The sequence below is a fragment of the Mustela nivalis genome, assembly GCF_964662115.1.
Source record: "Mustela nivalis genome assembly, chromosome: 10".
NCBI lineage: Eukaryota > Metazoa > Chordata > Mammalia > Carnivora > Mustelidae > Mustela > Mustela nivalis.
Window position 1 is genome coordinate 20,698,626 of NC_139029.1, and position 21,216 is coordinate 20,719,841.

At 50.8% G+C, this 21,216-nt stretch overlaps 1 protein-coding gene and 1 long non-coding RNA gene across 14 annotated transcripts in view; both read left to right on the forward strand.

Annotated features, from left to right (window-relative positions):
• PTPRU (protein tyrosine phosphatase receptor type U) overlaps positions 1-7,211 on the forward strand; it is a 121,638-nt gene extending 114,427 nt beyond the window's left edge. For 9 of the 13 annotated variants that reach the window (XM_082684731.1, XM_082684739.1, XM_082684737.1 and 6 more), the window contains 6 exons: positions 1,446-1,619; positions 2,490-2,630; positions 3,956-4,081; positions 4,237-4,394; positions 5,601-5,736; positions 5,998-7,211. In XM_082684731.1, coding sequence (XP_082540857.1) covers positions 1,446-1,619; positions 2,490-2,630; positions 3,956-4,081; positions 4,237-4,394; positions 5,601-5,736; positions 5,998-6,060 — 798 coding nt within the window. In that variant the 3' untranslated portion in view covers positions 6,061-7,211. The remainder of the gene's footprint in view (positions 1-1,445; positions 1,620-2,489; positions 2,631-3,955; positions 4,082-4,236; positions 4,395-5,600; positions 5,737-5,997) is intronic. The other 4 variants (XM_082684736.1, XM_082684740.1, XM_082684742.1 and 1 more) reach the window with 1 other exon arrangement.
• An 11,833-nt stretch (positions 7,212-19,044) lies between these two features.
• Positions 19,045-20,677, forward strand: LOC309842161. Its single transcript, XR_014299533.1, has 3 exons — positions 19,045-19,115; positions 19,429-19,542; positions 20,314-20,677. It is a non-coding gene; the product is annotated as an uncharacterized lncRNA (long non-coding RNA).
• Positions 20,678-21,216: the final 539 nt, after the last annotated feature.

Below are 21,216 nucleotides of genomic sequence, written 5' to 3' on the forward strand. Positions count from 1 at the left end.
TCTCTCCAAGTGGTGCAGAGCCCATGCTTTGAATCAAGGAAGCCCGGGTTCAAGTCCTGGCTCAGTAAAGAGCTGTGAGGAGGCTTGTGAAGTAGTTGTGAGCAACTCCCCAAGCTTCAGTGTTCTCATCCAGAAAAGAATGTCAATATTGCCTTTGTAATGTTCATATTCATCAGGATTCTTTTGGTTGCAAGTGACAAAAATCCAGCTTAATGACTCTTGTAACTGAGAAGTCCAAGGATGGTGGAGCTTCAGTTATGGCTGGATCCAGGAGCTTAAATTATGATGCCACAATGTAGTCTCTGTCCAGTTTGGTTCTGCTCTCCTTTGTTTTCAGCTTCTTTCTTAGATCCATACCCTCGCCCCCAGCAGCGTCAGACTCATGTTGTCACTACTGTCAGGAGATTGGAAAAAGGACTCCCTACAGCCCCAACAGAAGTCCTAGACCAGTTTCTTCTGTGCCATCCCTGAGCCAGTCCCTGGGGCCAGAGAGTTAGGAACACATTGACTTGCCCAGGCCTGGTTCTGAGGGCGAAGCCACTGTCTGCATGTCACATGATGGAGATGGGGGAAGGATGGTTCTCCAGAGAAGTCCCAGCATGGTCCATGGGCTGGCAGAGACCCCAGACATTCTCTACAGTCCAGGTTCCTGCCAGGGTGCAGCGGGCTGGCCCCTTCTGGACACCCAACACTGGAGAGCCCGCACAGACTGGTGTCACGGGAAATGCTGCCTGTGATCCTTAGAGCCCTGTTGGGGATCATGAGAGACTGGGGTTCCCTGTTAGGGATCCGCAAGGACAAGAGAAATAAGCAGAGACTCCATGGATCAGGCTATAGGAGGCATGAGGTGGAGGAGACAACCCAGAGTCCCGGGCTTGTGGTGTGACAGTGTCTGGACTTGCGTTCTCTTCAGACAGGGCTGACTGCCTCCGCCAGGTCCCCGCAGTCCGCTTTGTGGGAGTTGTGGGACTGCAGCCCTTGTCTGCCTGAAAGCACCTGATAAGCTAGTAAGGATCCTGACTGTGCCTTTTATGTATGGTGCGTTGTATGAGCCAGGGGCAGTGCTTGGACCTTGGCAGTATCTCGTTCAATCCTCTCAATAGCCCCTCGAGGCAGGCATATTATTACCACCTTACAGTTGAGAAAAATAATGCCGAGAGATACAGTGGCTTGTCTAAGGTTACCCAGGGAGCGAGGAGGTAGACTCTCTGTCCAGAGCTCTGTTCAGAGCCTGTGTGGTCCGGGGTCCCTGTCCTCGCCCCCTTCTCTCCGGACTTCAATTCTCCATCCACGACATGGGGTTAACAAACCAGCTTAGTCTCCTTCATGGGGCTGTGAGGAGGCCCAGCAAACACTGGAGGTCCACACTCACCCCCGCCCGCCTCCCCACCTGCTCCTCCGGCCCCCCCTCCCCCGCATCCCATGGCTCCTTCTGCTCACTGTAGACGCTGAACTCGGTCACACCGCCCCTGGATGTGGAAGAGTGCAGCATCGCCCTGCTCCCCCGGAACCGGGACAAGAACCGCAGCATGGATGTCCTGCCACCCGACCGCTGCTTGCCCTTCCTCATCTCCACCGATGGGGACCCCAACAACTACATCAATGCGGCCCTGACAGACGTGAGGGCTCAGTCCCGGAAGAAGGCTCCAGGATTCCCGTGGCTGGCTGGATCTGGGAAGGCTCGAGAGCCCAGGGGGCGTGGGGGGCGGCGGAGCCAGAGCCAAGGGCTCTGGTTGGGATGAGGCTGGGATTGGGAGCAGAGTCAGTGCCTGTCCCTGGCCTGGGGCCCTGGGCTGGGCTCTCAGACCCTCCCTCCATGGAGCTGGAAGGGACTTAGAGATGTATTTATTCACAAATATTTATTGAACCCCTACCGTGTGCTGGACACAGGCCATATCCCCAAATGTCTGCTCTCCTAAACTTTGTATGTGGGTGATGGCTTGAGATAGTCAGTGCACAGAGATACAGTGGCATGTCAGACGCTGGTAATTTTGGCAGAAAGTGACCAGGAGAAATACATAATGTGGGCTTTGGAGTGTGGGTATGGAGTATATGGCTATTTTTGATGAGACGGTAGGAGGGCCCCCTTTGAGGAGGTGACTGTCAAAGAGCAGAAAGAAGTGAGAGGGAGAACTCTGTAAACATTCAGAGATTTGTTCTAGGCAACAGGAATCACAGGTGCTAAGGCCCTGAGGCAGAGAGCAAGCTTGGCTAGCTTCTAAGTACCATGCCCAAGTTCCCATTGCCACACATTGGGGAACCTTTTGTATTTAGTTCCAGAGGCCATGGGCTTGGGGACCAGGGGCCTTGGTGGGGGGTCACCCAACAATTCCTCGGTGTACCAGCCAAGCTCTGAAAAAGACCCCAGAGGCAGCCTGGCCCTGAGGGGAGTGTTATCCAGCTCAGGGTGGGCAGAGCGGGAGGATGGCCTGTGGTGGGGGCTCTGTCGCATGGTGAGCGGGCCTCTCTGAGTTCTGGTTTCCCTGCAGAGCTACACGCGGAGCGCGGCCTTCATCGTGACCTTGCACCCGCTGCAGAGCACCACGCCTGACTTCTGGCGGCTCGTCTACGACTATGGGTGCACCTCCATTGTCATGCTTAACCAGCTGCACCAGTCCAACACCGCCTGGGTGAGGCATCTGCTGCCCAGGGCCTCATGTGCTCCAGGGCATGTCCCCAGGGCCCAGGGGTGGATCCCAGCTGTGCCGCCTAGTTCTCGAGTGACCTTAGATGGGTCCCAATCCCTCCCAGAGCCTTGGTTTCCTCATCTGTAGAATGAAGCTGTCAGATTGGAGGGAAGTAGCTGTTTTTTATTGAGCACCTGCTGTATGTCCAGGACTGTGGTTTGCACTTATGGTCTTCGGGTGAAAAGATTATGACCCAGAGGGCTGGGAAGTGGGCAGAGCTGTGCCCCTCCCCCAGGCAGCCTTCTTCCAGTGGGTGGACTCCGCTCCCACCTTGGGGGCCTTTGAGGCTGAGCTGCATAGGGAGGGTAGAGCTAACCACGGGAAGACGGGGGAGGAGTGATCCATGGAGAGGAAACAGCATGTGCAAAGGCTCAAACACAAGGAGTGGCGGGATCCCAGGCAAAAAGAGGAAGGTAGTGCCCTCTTTGTGGGCGTGGTCAGAGAGGGACGCCAAAGGAGCGTGGAGTCATCTGGGAGGAGCTTGGGGACTGTTTCACAGAGAAATGGGGGGCGGGACCAGAGGAAGGAAGAGCCTCACCTGGGCTCCAGCAGAGCTGAGGCTAGAAGCTGGGGCTCTGGACCTACTGGCCTGGAAGATGTGTGTCTGTATATGTGCGTGTGCGTGCGTGCGTGTGTGTGTGTGTGTGTGTGTGTGTGTGTCAGAGAGAGAGACACCCCTTTTCCTCCCTCCACTGTCTCCATTCTGGCCTGGAGGGTAGGCTTATGTGGGACCCTGACTCCATGGTGGGGTCCTAGGGCAGGAGTGGGGGTTCTGAGCTGTGTTGCCGCTTCAGGGACACCCCACCTTTGTGAGCTGATGCTGGAAGAAAGCAAGGCAGTGAGAGAGAAGGCCAGGGAGTAGGGGTGATAGGGGGCAGGGGTGATGGGGTGGGCGGGGATGGTACTAGGCCTATTCCTGAAGAAGGTGACCTCCTGCTGGGGTGTGAGTGAGTGAGTGAGTGGACCTCCTGCTGGGGTGTGAGTGAGTGAGTGAGTGTGTGTGTGTGTGTTTTAGCTGTGCCCAGTCAGGATGGTCCGTGCACCCTTGAAGGGTTTGTCTCTGCTGACCTAAGAGGGCTGGGACAGGTGTGTACTGCACTTGGACAGGGGAGTGGCAGAGGCTGGGGGTACTCTGCAGGTGGACTGCCAATGAGTGGGTCAGGATGTGTGGGAGCCCCAGGGCCTGAGTGGAGGTCCAGAACAGGCAGGAACAGCAGCTGCCCCTGCCTGGCTCTGCTCAGCACCCTGCTCCGTGTCTGTGTCCCCAGCCCTGTCTCCAGTACTGGCCAGAGCCGGGCCGCCAGCAGTATGGCCTCATGGACGTGGAGTTTGTGTCGGGCTCTGTGGACGAAGACTTGGTGGCCCGTGTCTTCCGGGTGCAGAACATCTCTCGGGTGAGTGACCTGGGTGCCCTGTGGTGAGAACCTGAGGGGTGGCTAGGGGGCAGCCTCACGAGACCCTCTTGAGGTCATTACAGGGCTCACGTTCTCTTCCCCCTCCCCTTCTCCTTCCCCTTCCTCTGGGCCCTGCTGGCCACCTGTGCCCTCAGCTACAGGAGGGACACCTGCTGGTGAGGCATTTCCAGTTCCTGCGCTGGTCTGCGTATCGGGACACACCTGATTCCAAGAAGGCCTTCCTGCACCTGCTGGCCGAGGTGGACAAGTGGCAGGCGGAGAGTGGGGACGGGCGCACTGTTGTGCACTGCCTGTGAGTGTGGGCCCTGCTCGGGGGGAGGGGTGGAGGCCCAGGCCCAGAGAGGACCTCAAGGCTGCCACTAAACCCCCCTGGGGCTTCTAGGTGGCTGTAGTCTAGACTCTGCTCAGCCAGGCAAGGATGGCCCCGTCTTCCCTGGAGGAACCCAGTCCATTTCCAGGGTGTGGACTCAACCCTGGGCAACCGTCTAACACCCTCTGTGGGGTGTCTGACTTTGCCAATTTAATTAGAGTCCTGTCCGAATTGTTTACTGCGTGAGACAGTAGCACACTTGAAGCCCAAAGAATTCTAGTCTTTGTTCATGCACGCACCCATGCAGCTTCTGTCATTCGTTCCTTCCCCTGGTCCCATTCCTAAATGCATCCAGATTCCCGTCTGAGTGCCCTTGCTCCTTTGACCCCCAGCGTCTCATGCTCTCACTTTATTCTGGGTACAGGGCTTGGGAGCTGAGTCGGCAGGGCCTGGCCCTCAGCGCCCTTTGGTTCTAGTGGGAGCGGCCCCTCAAATGGGGATCAAGGGCCTAGTCCATCCCTCATCTCCCCAGGGGAACCCTACCTCCCACTGTTGCAGGGAACAGAGGAGGGAGAAGACGGGTTAGGAAGCATCTCTGTGTGTTTGGCTGCCGGTTTGCCATGGAGTGGGGGTGTGGACCTGTGTGTTTTCACCACGAGTTTGTGTTGCTGGGGGTGATTGTTGCTCCCAATGTTCATTTTCCATCCTGCTCTCTGGGGTTTGCTTGCTTCTCTGCTGCCCCCCTCCATCTCTGTCTTTGCCTCTGTGGCTTTCTCTTGGAGTGTATCTTTCCCTAAGAACCTGCTATCTTTCTTTTGGAGGCTCTCGCCCTAGTTGTCTAGATGACAGTCTTAGCGTCTAAGCTCCCAAACCCCTCCCAACTGGCTTTCTTAAGCTCCGCCCTTCTGAGCTCCCAAACCCCTCCCAACTGGCTTTCCTAAGCTCCGCCCTTCTGAGCTCCCAAACCCCTCCCAACTGGCTTTCCTAAGCTCCGCCCTTCTGAGCTCCCAAACCCCTCCCTCCTGGGTTCCCTAAGCCCCTCCCCTCCCCTCCCCTTTGGGGGTTCCCTGGCCCCTCCCTTCTGGGGCTCCCAGGCCCTGACCCTCCTTCCTCTTGGCTCCTTGGTGTTCCAGCCCCAGGCCTCCCCCTCTTGAACCCCACCCCAAACCTTATGCGTGTCTCATTTAGAAACGGGGGCGGCCGCAGTGGCACCTTCTGCGCCTGTGCCACAGTCCTGGAGATGATCCGCTGCCACAACCTGGTGGATGTTTTCTTTGCTGCCAAAACGCTTAGGAACTACAAGCCCAATATGGTGGAAACCCTGGTGAGAGGCCCTGTCCCCCTGCCCGGCCACTTCCAACTTCCCTGTCCCCGCCCGGGAATGTCCCTCCACACCACTGTCCTCTATGTGGTTCCTGCCATTGGGTTCTGGGTTCTGATCCAGCGGTGCCAAGAGAGTTAAACTCAATTGCCCTTCCTCCCAAAGATAGGCTAGGGCTCATGCTTGCCCTCTAGCCCCCCACTCTTCCCTTCTCCTGTACGGGAGAGGGACCAGGCTCATGGGTCCTTCTTTCCCTCTCCCCAGGATCAGTACCACTTTTGCTACGATGTGGCGCTGGAGTACCTGGAAGGGCTGGAGTCAAGATAGCGGGGCCCCTGGCCTGGCGCTCGCACTGTGCGCTCAGGGCCAGGCCCAGCACGGATGAGTAACACCTGGGCCCCTGACTCTGCTCCAGGACAACTCCCTCGGGGAAAGCAGTAGAGTGAGCCGGAGTGTCTTGGTGCCCCCTTCCGCTGTGGGCAGGACCTCTCTCCGTGTCCCATGGGCAGGCTGCAGGGGCCAAGGAGGAGCTCAGCGTCCGCAGCCCAACCCCCATCCACAGGGCCCTGCAAGTCTGCGCTCTGAGTCTGGCACTGCCTGGCGGAGTGACAGGGGCTCAGGGCTGCTGGCTCGGGAGGACCCAGGCTCAAGCTCCTTGACTCTAGGCTCAAGCTTCAGACTCTGCCCCAGCCTTTGGCAGAGATGAGTGAGCCCCTGCAGAGCCTGTGGCTGGCCAAAGTTTCCACCCAGCGTGTCTTCCTTTTGACACGGATAGAGGGTGCATTGGGGCTTGGCGTCTGGAATCCCACCTGGCCTTGCCCCTGAGGGTCCTGGGGAGACTGGACCCATCAGACTAGTCCTCCCCAGAGGGGACTATGGACCCCCTCCTCTGCCCTGCTGCCCCCTCTCAGCCCCCAGGATATTTTGCTCATGATCCCTCCCACTATGACTTCTTTGATGTGTGCTCTGAGCTTCTGAACTGGGATCTTCCCTTCATCCCTTGCCCTTTTCTCCGTGGGGTCTCTTCCCTGCCTGACCCAACATCTGCAGAAGGAAGGCACCTGGGCCCTTGTACTTTTCAGGCCTCACTTCCGGGTCCTGCTCCACCCAGCCCAGTGACAATCTGCAAGGTTGAACAACAGCCCTTGGGGTTGAGGTCTCCATGGCTCCTGGTCAGGCTGCCCCCTGGGGACGGGGCCCTGCTAGATCCAGGGTGCTTGCAACCTCTACAGTTCAGAGGAAGAACATGTATTTTGGGATGGAGGAGAAATTCTTTTTTCTTAATTTTATGATTTTTTTTCATGGGTGGGTGGGAAAATCTCTTTAAAATGGGACAGGCCACACCCCCATTCCGTGCCTCAATTTCCCCATCTGTAAACTGTAGATATGACTACTGACCTACCTCGCAGGGGGCTGTGGGGAGGCATAAACTGATGTTTGTAAAGCACTTTGTAAATAAATGTGCTCTCTGAATGCCACAGAGCAGCCTGTGTGTGTGTAACCAGCCAGTGGGGCCTGCTCCCCTGTCCCCAGTCTCCTAGTGCAGGGGGATGGCTCCAGCTGGGAGGCAGAGTCCTGGGTCCAGTCAGGCCTTGGTTCTTCCATTCATTACAATGGTCAGGTGTGGATCAGAGCCTTGCTCAGGGGCCTTCTTGCAGGGGCAGGTTCTAGAGAACTCTGTCTATTGCTGCCTCCACCCAGGCCTCTGAAGCAGCTTCTCAGGCAGTGGGCTTTATCCTGAGACCCTTGAGGTCCACAGAGCTGCCTCTCACCCCCAGCGGCCTGGATCTGAGTCGGGCTCTTTTGGGGATAGCCTGGGAGACTCAGGCTTTGGGGTCAGGTGGATGGGCCTCACCACCTGTGAAACTCTGGGTAGGTCAGTTCCCTCTCTGGGCCTTGGTTCCCATCTGTAAACTGGAGATGACCCTGCTAGGATCAGAAGAGGTCATGTTAAGAGCCTTGCATGATACCAGGCAAGCCAAAAGGGCTCCGTTTATAAACACACAACAGAGGCAGACACATGCTGTCTCTATGATGGTCATCCCAGCCGTTGCCAGTCTCGGGCTTCCACTAGGGGTGGAGTGGAGGAGGAGAGGGCCAGCTGTCAGGGATCCCAGTCACTCCCGCCTCTGTCATAAACTCGTGTCATCTTGGGCAAGACAAGTTGTGTTTCTGGGCCTCAGTTTCTTCATATGGAACCTGGCTCCTTGATGTACTGATTCTGTTCTCACACTGCCTGACTCCTGGGCCTCAGTTTCTCCCTTGGCAAGAGAATACAACCCGTTTCAATGACTTCAGGATCTAACATCTTTTAATCTGAATTAAGAATTTATTATGATCCCACGTAGCTAGGGTATATGAGACATCCCCTCACCCCACACACACTCAGTCTGTATCGACTACTAAGCCTTACACGATGGATCACAAATGTCTATCAGCTACTAGCCAAGCAACAGAACGTGACTTGCTTTGATCAATAGAAGATGGCAGAAGTCATGTCAGGTGAGTTCCAGATCTTAAGCCTTAAGGGGCATTGCAGCTTTTGCTTTTGTCCTCTTGGAACTCTGCCATGTGAGGAAGCCTGCCTAGCCTACTGGAAGATTTGAGGGCATGGGGAAGAGCCCAAAAAACACATCCCATGAATGGCCAATACCAACTACCAGAACTGCAGAAGGGGCCGTCTTGGGCCTTCCAGCCTGGCAGACCTCTCAGGTAAGTAGAGCTGCGTGACTGAACTTAATAGAAACAGCCCAACCAACTGTGGAACTGGAAGAGATAATAAGTTTTTCTTTTTTTTTAAGCCATAGTTTTAGGATTGTTTGTTATGCAGCAAAAGCTGACCAATACATACATGTTCTGGGTGGTGTGGATGCAGCTTTACTCTTTGCCACATTGAGTACTGAGCTTTTAAAGTGTTCCTGCCTTCATCCTACCCAGCATTACCCAGCCAAAGGCAGGTCTTTGTAGCTGGTGCTCCAGAAACGTTGACATGAGAGAGGGAAGGAAGGAGAGAGTATGGGTCTGTCTGATGGCCTTACCTGGCCTTTCAGAGGAACTGGGAAGGCAGGCCGTGTATTAGGAGGAAAGCCAGCTCCAGAATGAGCTGAGGTCCCTCCCCCAGCTCTGCATAGCCACCAGCTGGTGACCTTGCACCTGTTCAGAACCACCCCAGGCTCAGTTTCCTAATCTAGAAAATCAAGATAACAATCGCTACTTGCAGGTAGTCTAGAGACAAAGTGTTTAAAAGTACTAGCATAGTCCAGTAGTGACCTGACTGGCTCTTAGTACACACCATCACAGGGTACTGATGTCCTGGCTAATAAACACGGCCTGCATGACCTTTCATTCAGCCCCCTTACCTCCTTCTAAATCCATACAACAGCTCTTCAAGGTGGGGATCCTGTCCCTTCATTCCAGAGATGAGGAAACAGAGGCCTGGGAAGGCACTGGGCTCATTCTGGGTCACAGCCATTCTATCACTGGGGCTCCAGGTCGACCCCACATTCCACTGACTCCCAGCCTGGGCCTCTCACTGTTCTGCTTCTTGGCTGCTCTAGGTGCTGCTGAAAGCTGGAGGGCCCCTTGATGCAGCACCGAATGGCTAATTCATGGCCTGGAACATTGATTTTCCAATGCTCTGCAACGTGTTGGCGGGGGTGGCCTCTTGGTGGGACACGGTGGCCGGAGGAGGACGGATGGTCCGGCCTGGCTCTGCCTGGGTCCACTGGCCTTGCAGGTGTGGGGTAGAAGCCCCCCACCGCCCATCCCTGCAGAAAGCGTTTCTAGAAGTGCAGACAGGCCAGCTGTCTACTAGCGCTGGAAGCTGAGTTTGCTTCCCGCGTCATCATAAATCCAGCTGTGGGAGCCGGCCGAGGCCATTATGACTTCTCACAGCCTCCGTGGCTGCCCCTGCCTGGGAAATGCTATGTATCCCAGGCGCCGGGGAGACGGAGTCTCGGCAGTGATGGACATGAAAGCCGCCTGCATGGCCCTCACTGACAGCAGGCCATGCTGGGACCCCTGCCAACTCCCCCCCCCCCCCGGCTGGCCTGGGATGGACTGGAGCCCAGCCAACATGCTGGGGCCTAGGGCCAGGCCGGGGTCCCAGGGTCCTTGCTGGGGCAGAACCCACTTCACCACATGGTGCCAAGAGCAGGGACTCTGGCGTCCACAGGCTGGGCCAGAGGCCCTCCTCCTCATGGGGGCAGGGGGGCCGTCCTCCCCTTCGGTGGACTTTCATGCCTCCTCTGAGACGTGGGAGGAGAAACAACCAGGCCCACGGTGCTCCCAGGGCTGGGGAGGCTGGGTGGTGTGGATGGGGGCGGGGAGCTCTGGTTTCTGCAGGTGTCTGCGGGCTACATTGCAGGGGTGGGGGTGTGGGGGTTGAATGGTGAGGGTGGGTGTGGGGCAGGGGTGGAGGAGGACAAGAGCTCTGGATGGGGTGAGGGAGCAGAGCGGAGCTTTGTCTGGCGCTCACCAGGCCCAGGGCCCGTTACCAAGAGCCCCGTGTGGATGGTCAAGTCTCAGCTTCCAGTGAAGCCGCTGAGGTCGGTACCGGCATCGCCATTGTACAGATGGAGAGAGTGAAGCTCAGGGAGCCTGTGACTTGCCCAGAGTCACAGAACCACCAGGTGTCACACAAACCGCAGCAGCCACAGCCACTGTCTGGAAAAAATAAGCCAGATCACACGACTCGCCTACTCAGCCCCTCCAGTGACCTATGGTTCTGCGGGGGTGAAGGCTGAGTGGCTGGCCGTGACCTCCAAAGCCCTGCCCAATGTAGCCTCGACCCTGCTTCCGCCCGTGTCCCTCCTGCCCGCTCCTCTGCTTGCTCGGGCCTCGTTTCTCCTCCTCCACCCAAGCTCTTTGCCTAGATGCCCTTGGCCTCCCTCTGCTCAGCTGGTCCTTCTGGGTGTCTGGGTCCAGCTCAGACAGTGTGTCTTGGAGAGGCCTTCTTTGAGTGCACTGAGGTGGCCTCTTGCCCCACTGTTCCTGTCACTCTCAGGACCTTGCCTGTGTAGGCCCCTTGTGGCCTTCTCCCCGTGGGTGACTGGCTGGCTTTTCATGGGTTGGTGGTTCCTTGCCTCCCCCGCCAGGATGGTCCCCCTGTGTCTCCTGCACAGTGATGATTTGTTGAGTGAATGACAGGTGCAGAGCTGGTACTCAAGCTTTTTTTCCTCTGAAGCCCATCCTCCTAAGCATGCTACTCTTAGTCTTGCAAATGTTCATGCTATGGAATTGGGTTCCGATGCTGGCTAGGCCTCCACTATGCTGTGTGGCCTTGAGCAAACATCTCCCCTCTCTGGAACTCAGTCTTCTGATCTCTCCAGTGAGGAGGAGGGATGAGGTGCTCTCTAAGAGCCCATTCTAAGTAGGGCACCATTAGTCGCACATCGGTGACACTGGAGCTGACATGGCTCAGTGGTACCAGGCCACTGGCCTAAGCATCTACTCTCTGAGTCTGGTTAAACCTTGGTTTGGGCTTTAGTCTGATGAGGCTGGGTGCCTACATTGGAAGGTCCCTGCATTATACTTAGTGTAGACATTGTCCCCGATCCTGCCAGCAGTCCCGAGAAGTAGATATTACCAAGACCATTGGATATGAGGAAACAGGCCAGAGAGATGAGGCAGACTGTTTAAGGTCACACAGCTAGAAAAGAACCAAGTCAAGATTAGAAGCCGTGTCACTTGACTCCAAAGCCTTTGCTCCTCAGTCATCACAGAAATCCTGGCAAATTGGAGCCGGAACCACGTCATCTGCTTGCAATTTGTCTTGTCCATGAATCAGTCTGCCTTCCTAACACTAAGCCTGTCTCAACCGCTGACAGCTGCAGACAGGCTTGGCAGAAGCCCGCAATCAAACAGCCTCCTAGGCTTCATGGCAGGCACCTAGTAGGTCTGCAGAAAATGCTGTTGAATGAGTGTTCAAGCATCTGTCAAATCTGCAGATGGTGGGGGTGGCCTGAGTCAGCGGGAGCCACTGAGTTGAGAAAGCCTCTTAGAGAAAAATGAAATGCATCTCAAATCACTTCCTACTTATTCCCAGAGGTGGGAAGAGGGAACCTGTCCAGGAATTTTATTTTCTGTTCATTTGAAAGCTGACAATGGGGCTTTCTCAAGCTGTGTGTATTTATGTGACTGCATTCTCTTTCTGAAGACAGCTGAGGACAGATGTCTCTCTCCCAGGCTCCAGTCCCTGCCTGCTCCCTGCCCCCCCACAACAGGCAGAGAATATCCTGCTCCTTTAGCTGCCTTCCCTAACAAACACTTTGCTCCCTTGCCTTGCCCCATGGTGATTACCGATTTATTGTCTCTGAGCTCCAAATACACCCTTCTTTGCCCTGCTTTGTGATACTGGAGCTGGACCCTGTAAACAGTTGTCTTTTGCCAGCTGGAGCAATGCTAGACTTTGTCAGTAGAGGGTGCTAGAGGGACACTGTAAGGTGATTACTTCCCTTCCAAGTTCTGGTCCTCCTTCCTTTTTTAAAAAAACAGAAACCAAAAAAGCTCAGCGCAGGAGCCAAGACCTTAGTGGCCCTTGTGGCCCAGCACCAGATGTACCCTCCGGCTCCACTCTCCATTTCTACAGACCAGAACTAGCCCACTCTCTCTGGCAAGTTTCTTAGCTACTTAGAGGCTGAATATTCTTGCGGTCCCCACTCCCTCATTAAAAAGGTCTGAACGTCAGTCTTGGGCGAGACCTTCTCCTCAGGCTTTAGTTCATTTGTTATTCACTCTCCATCAGTGTAGACATAGCTGCTTCCCCCATCCCCCTCCCAGAACATTCTTCTGGGTGCTTCTTTCTTGCTGCTCTGGGGGGGTCCCTTAGATTTTACTTAACTACCTTTGCTTGTTAACAATTATTTATATTAAAATTTCCATGTTCAAAACATGAATTCTGTCTCTCGACGGCATCATAATTGATATAGAATCCAAGTAGGGGTAGTCCTAGGGAGCAGAGTCTCAAATGTAGGATTTTGACTGGTTTTGTTGTTCTCTTGGGCTTGAGCACAGTGCTGAGCGCCTTGTCAATTGCACCTGGGATGCTAATAATTCACGGCATAGTAGCATCATAATTATATGATCACCTGTGATGGATTTGGAGGCAGTGCCAACTGAAGCAAGTGTCTTGGGAGCCCAGGTGACTCCTGCACCCGATCATCACATCAGTAATTATGACTGCAAGGATTGTGGTGTGCGATGGATTCTCGAATGTACTGAAGCACTTACTAGAGAGAAAATGATGAGCTTGGGTCATTTAATTCTTAGCTCAAATCATGGTTTGGGGCACCTGGGTGGCTCAGTGGGTGAAGTGTCTACCTTCGGCTCAGGTCATGATCCCAGGGTCCTGGGATTGAGCCCCGCATATGGCTTCCTGCTCAGTGGGGAGCCTGCTTCTCCATCTCCCTCTCCTGCTTCCCCTGCTTGTGCTCTTTCTATCAAATAAATAATAAAATCTTAAAAACATCATGGTTTGAGAACCACAGAACTTCCCTGGCATCCTTACAAGAATCTCTTATTTCATGTAGCCGCAGGTCTGATACTGCTGAAAATCAAACATAAATTTTAAGTGTGGGTCACAGAATTTAAACATCAGTTAAGTTTACAACACCACCAATCTGCTTACATGAGAGTTTGGGCACAAATTAGGAAAGAATGGGACCCTGAAACTTGAGATACAGATGCATGGTTGGACTCAGAAGAAGTCACTCTGACTCTCCTTTTATCAGTGGAAAGAATTTTCCCTCTTGTATCTGGGGAGATTTGTTTTCTTTTGTTTGACAACCCTGTGATAGGGGCACCTGGGTGGCTCAGTGGGTTAAAGCCTCTGCCTTTGGCTCAGGTCATGATCCCAGGGTCCTGGGATTGAGCCCCCCATTGGGCTCTCTGCTCAGCAGGGAGCCTGCTTCTTCTCTGCCTATTTATGATCTCTGTCTGTCAAAAAAAAAAAAAAAAAAAAGAAAAAAGAAAAAAGAAAAAGAAAAAAAAAAAAAAAACAACAACCCTGTGACAACCTTCCATGGGGCAGATGCCTTGAAGGGGATGACTTTTCTCTCAAGACATGCCACCCTTTGTTGACCTTCCATAACAAAGGTCAAATTTCAGCATGTTTCAAGAGGTCAGGTATGCACTAGGATCCAGGAGGAGAGAGTTTATGCAATAGAAGAATGGCAAGATTTTTGCTAATGACAAGATTTAACATAATATTGGGGAATGTATATGGAAGTTGATTCTAAGGGCGGAACATAATACTAAATCATTTTGAATTCATGGATGTGGATTTGGGATTTAATGTGTTAGCTTATGCACCTGAAGGTGGATCCAAAAGTTTACTTCACTGGTTGACTGAAACTTGGACCTGAAGGTCCAAGTTTGTTTAATGAATGGAGATGCCAGAGCTTCTATGGAATGATATGGAAGAGGGAACCCAAAGACTTAAGCATATCATATGTTGGAATGGATTTATCATGTGTGACCTGCGCAGTCACCATCAAACTATGTTCCATGAAAATTCCCACAGGACACTCTCCTGACTAAGATATTGAGAAATATATTAGTGAGATGAAAACCTACATCTTTAACATGTTCTGTAAATGTTCAGCTTTGTAGCTCAGATATTGCCAGGAGCATGTTGTCATTAAGATGGGCTCCCTGATTTTATGGGGTTGAAAGGATCCTGGAGTGATGGAGGGTATCACTCCATTGTACTTGATAGCCAAAGACAAGGAGAGTGCATTTATCATAAAAGGCAGCAGGGAGGTACTAGCAATCAGAATGCCTTAACCCATAAGGGTCTTTAGTGGTTATTAATTGATCAGTGTATTTCTAGGAAGGAAATAGACAGATAGCCTACTAGAGTATTGCTTGATCTATATATAGCAGAAAAACTAACCAACCAACCAATCAACCACCCAGCCTCTGGGACTGGTGGACCTGAGTTGAATCACCATGTTGAAGAGTTGTGGCCTCTCTTCAGTCTCAAGATCTAAGTCAGTTCTCAGATCAGAGCCCCTTGATTGAAGAGGAGGCCAGGCCCCTTAAAGATGTTTCCTGCAGCAGTGCTATAAGTATGTACCACAAATTCTTCTTCCAAGCCTTCACCAAAAGGACCCATGGCTACTTACTAGAGTGACTGCTATTTGGGTAAAGAAGGTATGCAGGCCTTTGGAGATTACTAGACACATCTCTGAACTAATTAACAGGTAATTAATTAATTAGTTTATTTTAAAACATTTTATTTATTTAGGGTGCCTGGGTGGCTCAGTGGGTTAAGCCACTGCCTTCGGCTCAGGTCATGATCTCAGGGTCCTGGGATCGAGTCCCGCATAGGGCTCTCTGCTCAGCAGGGAGCCTGCTTCCTCCTCTCTCTCTCTCTGCCTGCCTCTCTGCCTACTTGTGCTCTCTCTCTGTCAAGTAAATAAATAAAATCTTAAAAAAAACACATTTTATTTATTTATTTGACAGAGAGAACACACAGTGAGAAAGGGAACACAAGCAGGGGGAGTGGGAGAGGGAGAAGAAGGCTTTCCATTGGGCTCGATACCAGGACTCTGGGATCATGACCTGATCCAAAGGCAGTCGCTTAATGGCTGAGCCACCCAGGTGCCCCATGTCTCTGAATTTATGATAATTCTTGTAGGTGCAAAATAACACCATAATCTACCAGTTGAAGTGATGACTTAGGTATTCAGGTGATAGATATTTAGCTCAGGTATGTCCAGTGGGTCATTCCCCACAGTTTCTGAACGCATAATTGAAATAGACATAGCTGGCAACCTGAAGAATTCCCGCTTGGCATATGACTCATGAAGACAATTATGGAAGGAAGAACTAAGCAGAGGTTCTTGAATCTTCCTCTGTCTACCATGATAGTAAACTAGAAGCACTTCTCTATCTGTGGGGATTTTTCAGATATTGATGAAGGCTACAATACCCAGAAGTGATGATTCCTGTCCTATTCCCTTTTAGCTTGCCTCTTTGGCCTGTGCAGAGGTTGGATGGGCTTTGGGGAATGGGGAATGGGGATTACTGTATGTCTCACTGGGTGGTGACTCCAGTTGCAGTTGATGCCCCAGATATGGTGTCCTTAGCCAGGCAACTTAGTACAGCACTTGGTATGTAGCAGTTGACCTAGACCTAGCTACTGCCATTTCCTCTACACCAGTTGGGAAGGATCACCGAAAATATTTTGCTTTTACCTGGAAGGACTAACAGTATACTATCAGAGTCTTGCTTCAGAGCGAACTCCATTCTCTTGCTTTCTGCCATTATATAGTCCACAGATGATGTGATCATCTTGATGTTCTACACGCTACATGGCATCACACTGGTGTACTCCATCGATGACAAGCTGATTGTTTCTCATGAATAGGAAGTAACAACTACAACACATGTGAACAAGGAAGTGGGAAATAAGTCCCAGCAAATCTCAGAGATCTATCTGTCTATTGTTTCTGTGAAGTTTCTGAGGGTTCAAAGGTATGGAATGTGTTAGATATCTCCTCCAAGGTGAAAGTCAAGTTGTTGTAACTTATATTACCTACCATGAGAAAAGAAGTGTAGCACTTGGTAGGCTTTTTTGGATTTTGGAGAGAACTTCACATTTGTGTGTGTACTACTTTGACCCCCAATGGCAAAATCCTGTAAGACTTCAATTTTGAGTGGGGGCCATAGCACAAGAAGGCTCTGCAGCAAGAAGAGGCTTCAGTACAATTCCTTCTACCAGTTGGTCCTTATAATACAGTAGTTCCAATGATTCTCAAAGGTTTCATAGCAAATAGGTATGTTGCAACAAGACCCCAAAGGGGTACCACAATGGAGACCTCTAGAATTTTAGATTAAATACATTCCTTCTTATGCAGATAACACTGCCCCCTGCCCCCTGAGAAACAGCTTCCAGCTTGCTTCTGAACTGTGGTAGAGACTGACTGCCTAACTATAGAACATCAGGTGATCATGCAGCCTGAGATTTTCACTTAGGAGTCCCTTGACACCACTATCCATAAATTTAGCTTTAGTGCAGCAGCAGTCTATCATCAGGTGGGAATGGTATAAAAGAAACCATGCTTGGGCAAGCCTGGAAGCTATGAGTAAATTGTATGAGCCAGTGATTCACACTCTTGCTTCACTGCCTCCTATTTCTCAGATCATGCCTATGGCTTCATGAAGAGTTCCTTACGACCAGGTGACTGAGGAATAAAAACTCAACCCTGGTTTATGGATGGTGATGCCTGATATGCTAGTGCTACCTAAAACAGAAGACTGCAGCATTACAATCCCATTAGTGGTGACCTTGAAGGACAATGGTAAGGAAAAGTCTTTCCAGTGGGCAAAATTTTAAGCAGTACATTTGGTTGTCCACTTTGGAGTTAGAGATGGCCAGAAGTAGGGTCCAATGTTTATTTATGAGCAGTTATGAATGGGATGGTTTGGCTAGATTGTTGGGGGCCTGAAGTAAATATAATTAGAAGATTGGTAACAAGGAATTCTGGGGAAAGGTATGTAGATGGACTCTTCAGAATGGGCATAGACTGTGAAGATTTGTGTTCCATGTGAATGTTCACTAAAGGGAATCAGCTGCAGTGCAGGCTTGCAGTAATCAGGTGAACAATATATGTGCTTTGTGGTTATTGATTAGTCTCTTTATCCAACTGTCCCTATGTTTATCCAATGGGTCCATTAATAAAGTGGCCATAGTAGTAAAAATGGAGGATATTCATGGTGTCAAACATGAATTTCCCCTTATCAAGAGCTTCCTTGTATACCCCACTGCTGGGTGCTCAATTTCTAACAGAAAAGATCAACATGAGCCTACAATATGGCTCCATACCCCAGATGGACAAGATATCTACCTGGTGGCAGGTTGATTTCATTGTATCTCTTCCATCATGCACAGGGCAGAGATTCTCTCTTTATGGGATAGAATCATCTTCTGAGTCTGGATTTAGCAATTACTACCTGTAATGGTTTTGTCCATACCACCATCCATGTATTTACAGAAAGCCTTACCCACCATTATGGTATTCTACCCAGACTGGCCTCTTCCCAAGGAACTAATTTCATAACAAAACAAGTGCAGCCGTGGGATCATTGCTATGGTATTAAATGGTTTTACCACATAACTCATTATCTGGAAATGAATGGCTATTTTAAGGTGGAAAGGCTTACTGTGTCATTTGGAAGACAAACCCATATTGTAGCCATATATACTTTGACTCAGATGCCATTATACAATGCTCTTTCCCTCATTATTAGAATACATGAGTCCAGTAATCAATATGTGGAAATGGGAGTGGTTCTGTGTCAGTCAAGGTCCAATCAGGAGACAGAAACCACATCAGATCTACTAGAGGGGAATAAAAGAGAACTCTCAAGCATACCATTAATTGAAGGAGAATATGCAAGAGATGAAATATTGAAAGGAGGTGGGGATCCTCTCTATGGCTGAGATACAGAACATTGGAGAGGGTGTGGGTGCAGCCTATTGGCTGGCAGGAAACTTCACTAGGTTGTCCAGGCCAGAGATGGTCAAGGTCAGTGGGCAGAGAACTGCTGAGGAGGTGATTAAATTCAGAAGCTGCTCATGGGGGCTGCTGTTGAACTTTCTGGGAAGCCAGTTGGTTAAGCGACTGCCTTTGGCTCAGGTCATGATTCCAGGGTCCTGGGATCGAGCCCTGCCTTGCACTCCTTGCAAGGGAGTCTGCTTCTCCTTCTCCCTCTGCCTTCTACTCTGCCTGCTTGTGCGCACTCTCTCTCTGTCAAATAAATAAATAAGATCTTAAAAAAATTTTTTTCTCACCGAGTCTGGGGGAGGGCAGGGAATAGGATGCTTGGAAATGAGCCAAGGCTCCCAACAATCTTGCCTTCGGGAAGCCAGCTGCGGGCTTACAGCTGAAATCACTAGGAATGTGCTCCACTCAGTGCCCTGTGCACACCTAGTGCTGCAGGAACTAGAAGCAAAGTGTACTGGGATCAGATAGAGTGTCCACCAGTGCCATCTGTTGACAAAGATTAACATGATGCTTGCAAGGGAGAAATGTTCTAGTACCACAAGCAAGCCCTGAAGGGTGGGCTGGAAGCTGAGAAGCAAGAGATGACAACTGGCACAAGCCCCTCCCACTATTGTTCTTAATCACCCACTTGCACAATTTCTGCTTCTCGTCTCAGCAAATTTGAACTCTGCTGGCTTGGAGAACTTTTTTCCCAAGGAGGGCATATGAGAAGACACAATGATGGTTCCAATGAATGGAAGGATGAGACTACCATCTACTCATTTAAGGCCGTTGTGTCACTGAACAAACATGGAAGCTGAGATGGAATGATCTAGGAGAATCTAGGATTCTCTGGAGCACTTCTTAGCTCTTCCATGTTCAAGCGTAAAGGTTAGTGGAAAACTTCGGCAGCCCAACTTAGCAGGATAGTGGATGACTCATGTGATTCAGGAGTAAAGGTTTGGCTCACTCTTCCTGGTTAAAAAAAAAAACAAACCCAACTAGCTGAAGCTCTGGTTGAGAGTGGGGGAAATGTGGAATGGGGAGTGGAAGAAAGAAGCCATTGATAGAAACAATGCTTTGTGACCAGTTACAGAAGTGAGGACTATTGTAGGCTTGCATATTTTCTCTGTTATGTTCTTAAATTTATATTTGTATGTTAACCATTTTCTTTTCTCTCCTTTCCATTATTATTTATATACAGATTAATGGAGGTTAACTTTAGAAACAAGATAGCCTGACTGTACTGAATTTGAGGAGTCTTTCCCATAGCCAGTGATGGATACAATGGTGTTGGGACTATGTATCTTGTTTTGAGGCAAGTGCAAGAGCTTCTTTATTTGTACAAAAGACAACTGCGTCTTGTCAGGTGGAAACAGAGTTGCTGTGTTGTGAATGGAAGTTCAAAAGTGTGTAGAAGGTGTATGTGGAGGTTGATTAGCCAAAGGCAAGGACTGTGGCAACTAGTACTTTATTGTCTCTCAGCTCCGAGTCTACCCTTTTTTGCCCTGCCTAGCGATAGTAGAGCAGGACCCTACAAACATTTCTTCTTCACCAGCTGGTACAAAGTTATTATCTGTCAATAGAGGGCACTGTAGGGACTACTGCAAGATGATAGCAGTGGAAGGCACATTTCACCCTGGTGTTGGAACTCTTTCTGTTTTCTTTTATTCGGTGTGGGAAATGTCCAGGACATTCTCAGCAGCCGTCAGGGACCAGCTCCACCGTACCCTCAGGCTATGCTCTCCTCACCTAGTGGCCACTCTCACAGACCACAGACCTTTTCACCTACAACCTCAGGCATGGCTAGGGGTAGTAAGTTTCCTCTACATTTGCTGTTCCTATGTTTTTTAGAGTCCTCTTTTACTCCCTTTAGTAATTAACCCCCTTTTATTAATTATCACTTCTTTATATGAAGTTTTCACGTTCAGCTTACTCGTGTGCTCTCTGTTTCCTAAGGGGACCCTGACTTAGCACTCTCCATCCTGATGTCTGGTTTCCTTGGTAGCCTCCATCGCTGTCCTAGGAGGATTTGGGTTTCCTCTTGTTCTTCTCATCTTGACCTTTCTCCTCACCTCTGCTCTTTCAGATCCATCTTGGGAACAATCCAGTTACCGTGCAAAGACAAGGATGTGGCATCCTCTCAAAAGATTGGGCAAAAAGCTGGGATTTCACAAGGCTTGTAGAGTGGAAAGAGCCTGCATCTTGGGAGCAGAGTGCCTGGATTGTAGACCCAGCTCAGCCACTGATCCATGTATCTTATAGATGGGAAAATGGAAGAGAAGCTGTGATAAATAACCACTCATATCCAAACTGCTCTAATCAGCTGTCAAAGGTCCCTCTTCTGCTGTAGTTGTCATTCTTTTATGTGTTGCTCATGAGACCCCTTTCTTCTACTGGGTTGGCTGGATAGGTCTTCTTATTATTTTTCCAATAAATACGGTGGTTCTTGACTTGGAACAATTTTGCTTCTCAGGGGTCATTTGGTTGTCATAATGAGTGTGTCTGTGTACTACTGGCATTGAGTCGGGAGAAGCCAGGTCTGCTGCTGGAAATCCCATACTGCACAGGACAGCTCCCCACAACAGGGAATTATCTAGCTCCAGATATCAGCGGTGCTGAGGTTGAGCAGTCCTAAATTAATAGGTTTAGACAGGGGAAGTGACTTGCCCAGGGTTACACAGAAAATGAGCAGCAGAGCTTGGATGACAGCCCAGGTCTTTTACTCTGAGCTGGGGTCTTTTCAGCTCTTACCTTCACTCATTCTTCTTCCTGGTGCAAGAGTAGGAAAAGAGAGGCTTCCTGCCCCCAGAAATACCGTGTCTGCAGGTGGACGGCATTTTCCTCTTGCCACCCCTGCCCTGCCAAACTCCGCCATTTCCCAATGCAACCATCTGCTTTCCCAACTCCTGCTCTGAACTGCTGGGAAGCCACTGGGAACACTGCGCTCGGTGAGTCCTAGCAATACTGCCAATTATCAGCGCCAACATAA